This window comes from Aedes albopictus, unplaced genomic scaffold (genome assembly GCF_035046485.1).
Source record: "Aedes albopictus strain Foshan unplaced genomic scaffold, AalbF5 HiC_scaffold_788, whole genome shotgun sequence".
Taxonomy (NCBI): domain Eukaryota; kingdom Metazoa; phylum Arthropoda; class Insecta; order Diptera; family Culicidae; genus Aedes; species Aedes albopictus.
Window position 1 is genome coordinate 1 of NW_026917629.1, and position 5,574 is coordinate 5,574.

Consider the following 5,574-nt stretch of genomic DNA (forward strand, 5'->3'; position numbering starts at 1 on the left):
AGGAAACGACGACGCCAGTGCAGCGGAGGACGGAAATGAACCAACTCCCACGCTGAGGGAGGTTAAGGATGCCATTCACCAGCTCAAAGCCAACAAAGCAGCTGGTAAAGATGGTATCGCAGCTGACCTCATCAAGATGAGGCCAGAAAAGTTGGTCACCTGTCTGCATCGGCTGATAGTCAGGATCTGGAAAACCGAACAGCTACCGGAGGAGTGGAAGGAAGGGGTAATCTACCCCATTCACAAGAAAGGCGACCATTTGGAATGTGAGAACTTCAGGGCGATCACTATTCTGAATGCTGCCTATAAAGTGCTATCCCAGATCATTTTCCGTCGTCTGTCACCCAAAACGAATGAGTTCGTGGGAAGTTATCAAGCTTCATCGACGACCGGTTGACAACGAGCCAGATCTTTACCGAACGGCAAATCCTCCAGAAATGCCGTGAATACCAGCTCCCAACGCATCACCTGTTCATCGACTTCAAAGCGGCATACGACAGTATCGACTGCACAGAGCTATGGAGAATCATGGACGAAAACGGCTTTCCTGGAAGCTGACTAGACTGATTAAAGCAACGATAGATGGTGTGCAAAACTGCGTAAGGGTTTCGGGTGAACTATCCAGTTCATTCGAATCTCTATATGCTTAGTTAGATTGGCTATTTTCGGTGAAATGATCAACAAACAGCATTATTTGCGTAACGCGTTTCGGTCTACTACTCTTCGACCATCATCAGACGCCTAAAAAACATTTATTTGTTACAAACACTATTCACATACAAACAGACCATTCAACAAACAACACTTACATTCAGCTGATTTACTTCACAATTACGTCAGACGATTAATACTAATTTTTCTTTTGGTCAATTTTCTCTATATATATCCCATTACCCCCCTAGTCTACGTTATAAGTTTCTCTCTTTCGTCGTCGTTTCCTCTCATGGTTGACGTCATTTCTCATTGTTGCTTTCTCAGTTGCGCCAATAGACCGTTGTAGGTTGAATTGAAATTCCCACACTCACGCTGTAGGTTCACCGTGTGTGCTTCTCCTCGTTTTTTATGTGGAATACCTCTGCAATACATCTGGTCGCCTGGTCCTGTATACGATCCAGAATTCGTGTTTTGTTGAAGTCGAACACATGTCCTTCCTCCATCATGTGGACTGCTAAGCCAGACTTCGGGTTTCTCTTCCTACAGTCGTTTTGGTGCTCCGCAACCCTCACTTCCAACATCCTCTTCGTTTGCCCTATGTATTCCTTGTTGTCGTCTGTCCCACATGGTATGGAGTACACCACGTTTTTCTGCTTGCCTGGTGGCACAGGATCCTTCATTTTGCTGAAGATCTTCTGTTTCACCTTATTTTGGGGTTTTGAAGCAAGGGTGATATTACTTTTCTTCAAAATTTTCCTTAGTTTCTCACTAAGACAAGGAATGTAGGGCGCAGGAACGTACTTTGGTAGGGGGTCTACTTGGGATTCGGTTTCGAGTGTGTTGTAGTGTTTATGTACCCTTTTCGTTTTTACCATTTGTACAAACCAAGGAGGATAGTTGTTTTTCTCGAGGAGACTTGTGGCTTGTTTTAACGCTTCTTCTCGGTTTTCGACACACGTTAATTTAATAGCGCGATCGAAGAGGGCGATCGCGGTATTTTGCTTATGCTGGAAAGGGCTTTGGGAGTGGTAGTCCAAGTACCTTCCATTTAAGCATTTCGGAAGCCATGTGGTCGTTATTTGGTTGTGATTTCTTTCTAACATCATATCAAGGAATTTAATTTTCCCTCCCTCTTCTATCTCAACCGTGAACTGCAGGCGATCGTGGAAACTGTTGAACACCTCCACGATCTTTTGGATGTGTTCACGCTTTGCCACACACATGCAATCATCCACATACCTTCGATACACCTTCAGGGTTATGTGATCTTCCTCTAGCTTTTTTATGGACTCCTGTTCCAACTTTTCCATAACGACGTTGGCGATTACTGGTGATAATGGAGATCCCATCGGTACTCCAAAGGTCTGTCCGTACACCTCTCCCTGGTATACGAAGAAAGTCGATTCCAGAACCAACTTTACCGTTTCAATGAAGTTGGATCTGTCTATGTTTGTGTGCCTCTCAATTTCCTCCCATCTTTCTTCGAGGCATCGTAGTGCGTAGTCCACTGGTATGTTCGTATACAGTGACACCACGTCCAACGAGAAGAGTACTTCATCCTCGTCCGTATGAAACCCTGTTACTTCGTTGGCGAATTCGAAACTGTTACGCACGTGGGAAACCTCTTTTCCAACTATGTTTTCGATTATGTTCGCCAAGAACTTCGCTATGTTGTACGTTGCCGATCCTATTGTCGACACTACTGGACGGAGGGGCCTGTTTTCTTTGTGGATCTTCGGAAGACCGTAGATCCGTGGTGGGATGCAACTTGATTCCTTGAGCTTCCTTTGTGTGCGTGAGTCGATGTACCCTTCGTTGTGCCACTCATCGAGGATGCCGTTGATTTTCTTCAGAACTCTGTTTGTCGGGTTGGTTGTTAGCTTCTTATAGGTTTGACCATCGCTGAGGAGTCCCTTCATCTTGTCATGGTATTCTTGCGCTTCCAATATGACCGTCATGCTTCCTTTGTCTGCTTTCGTGATGACAAGGTTCGGGTTGTCTCTCAAAAACTTCTTACTCCTGGTGACATCCTTCTTTATCCATTCTTGGGGAGCATGTCGAGGTTGTCTATGGTAGTTTATGTGGTTTACAATCGCATTGGACACCTCCGACCTGATTTCGTCTGCATTTTCCTTCGTTTGTATATGCTTCTCGATGCTCGCTACCACTTCGATGTAAGGAAGGTTTCTTGCATCATCCACATTGAAATTCGGTCCTAATTTCAATGTTCGTTCCACATAATCGGGTAACTCGGTATCGGTCGTGTTCACTACCCATTCCGTTTCGACATTCATCTCTCTCATGTGGTTATCTTGCATTCTTGACATTTTTCGCTGCTGTGTTGCCTTCATCTTGTTGTACACTGCACTCGTTTTCTCTTCTACCATTTTCTTCACACTCTCCGCATCTGGCGCTTCGAAACTTTCTTCCACTTTTCGGCTCCATTCGTGCTTCCTTCGTTTACTGCTTCCGATTGTTCGTTTCGTGTCGGCAATCATGACGCTAAGAAGCCGGATCCTATGCTTCCGAACCACTTTCTCCAGCTCACGTTTCGATGCAGCATTCTCCAGTTGTATGTCGTTTCTTATGTTGAGACACTGCGGAATCAGTTTGCATCTTCGGCAGTTCAGAAGAAACTTCATTCGGTTGTTTGCTTTCGCCAGGTTGACCGATTCTTTCAGAGTCAGGAAATTCTGCTAGGTGGATTAGCCAATAGGAGCGATTGGCGCGCAACACGGCGGTATCACGCCACGCGGTGCACCAATCAGGTGTTAGGCATAGGAATGTGCAAGGTGTGCACTAAATATTAATAAAAGCGAGCCAGCAGCGTGGCTCGGTCTCTTTTTCCTGCTAGTGAGGTGTACAAGTAAGGTACTTATATCAATAGACACTTTTATATTTGAAGTTTGTGCTTTTTTAAAAAGTGATCTAAAGTGAAGAATCCCCTGACTGGTGTCAGAAGTGGGATACTTATAAGTGAGTGTTGTTAAAGTGCTTAGTGTAACAGCTCCAGAAGAATCGCATCACGCTCCGCATCAGCACGAGGAACCATCCTTCGAGCACCGCAGCGACATCGACCGGACGGACGACAACATCTAAGCCGCTCACAGAACCGGAATAAATGCTACGGATTTTATCGTAAGTAACAATTCCCGCCTATACCAGCCTTGCTTTCTATCCATAAAAATGCCACGCGATCGTGACAACAGCAGTGAACTTGAGCAGTTGAGGGAGCAACTTGTACAACTGCAAGCCCTCGTTCAAGGGACGGGACATGCTTATCATATCCCCGACCCTATTCAGCAATTGTCTGAATATACAGGCAATAAAAAAGAATTAAATGCCTGGCTCCAGGAAGTAGACGAACTTTTCGAAGAGTTCAAAATTAAAGGAGAGAACGGTGCTCCTGATTCCATAAACGCCCACTATTTAAGGGCTATAAAGAATAAATTAAAAGGGGAGGCCCGTACGGTTGTCTGCGCAAACGGCAATCCAGATACATTACAAGAGTTGAAACGAATTCTCAGAGGCAATTTTGGAGATCAACGAGATTTCGTAACAAATCTTAATCAACTATTTCACATACGCAAGGGTGATAAAAGCAACAGCAAGTATTTTAATGAGATAAAAGAATTAAATACGAAACTGAAATCAAATCTACAACTCCACCCTTTAAGCACAACCGAGCTGTTAGAAATCCTCACAGTGACCAAATTTTTAGATGGGATCAGTGAACCACTAGCTTCAATTATCCGCAATTCGAAGCCAAAGTCACTTGACGACGCTTATCAATCCGTCGTTATCAATCAAAACGCCGAAACTAGGAAACCCATTCAGAAGCAAACGTATTCAAACAAATTTACTCCATACAAATCACAGAATGCACAGACAAGCGGTTCTCGTCCCCCACAAGCCAGCGCTTCGCAACCCAACACCTTTCATAAATATAAAAAGCCATTCCATGCAAAACCAAGGGCTGAAACTAACAATACCGAAGAGAATGAAATGTTGAATGAAGCGGAACAACGGGAGGAGGTAGAGGAGGACGTATTAAGTGATGTTTCCGACAGCGATGTCGAATGTGATGAATTAAATTTTCAGAAGGTTCGGAAACGAGAACGACCGATTTAAATTTTATACCGTACCTGAGGTTTCCTACTACAAAAGGGTACCTCAACTTTTTAATTGACACCGGGGCTAACAAGTCATATGTTAATCCCGAACATGTTAAAAAATCTTCAAAATCAAAATCTCCCTCAGTTGTTACAAACAAAAATGGAAAATTCATCATTGATAAAGTAGTTCATGCTAACCTCTTTCCGGAGGCGTTCAGCACGAAGCTCCCTTATCATGTATTTAAATTCCATCATTTTTTCGACGGCTTAATCGGGTATGAAAACATAGCATCGATGAAAGCCTTGATTGACTCCAAAAATCACCAGCTTGTAGTAGGTGATACAAGGTATCCACTCGCGCGATACTATCCCTCTTCAATGAACTTTCACGAACATACTGATCAGATGGTAACCATTTGCACTACGGCAGATGGCACATTTCTAATTGAGGATGAAATAAACCTCACCCCCAGCATTTTGCTAAAACCTGGCTTATATTCCGCCAAGGGACACCAAGCTTCCGTCCATTTGTCCACTATTAAACCAGGTGTGAAAGCCAATATAAAACCGTTTGAAAACGAAAAATTTCTGTTGAATCAGAATGAAACTTGCTGCAAAATCAACTTCAATGCAAGCCATATGAGCGATGAAGAAAAACGTGAGCTAGTAAAAACGCTCAAATCTTTCAAGGACGTTTTCTTCAACGAAGGTCAGAAACTGACGTTCACGCACGAGGTCAAGCATCGAATTGAAACTAGCGATGATAAACCAGTGCACCAAAAAACTTATAAATACCCTTATCATC

At 43.7% G+C, this 5,574-nt stretch overlaps 1 protein-coding gene across 1 annotated transcript; it reads right to left on the reverse strand.

The window, feature by feature from the left end:
• Window positions 1-1,893: 1,893 nt before the first annotated feature.
• On the reverse strand, window positions 1,894-3,347 carry LOC134284782 (uncharacterized; the record flags this gene model as incomplete). Its single annotated transcript, XM_062844048.1, has 1 exon — window positions 1,894-3,347. A coding segment is annotated over one exon (1,454 nt), but the record flags the coding sequence as incomplete, so codon positions are not given.
• Window positions 3,348-5,574: the final 2,227 nt, after the last annotated feature.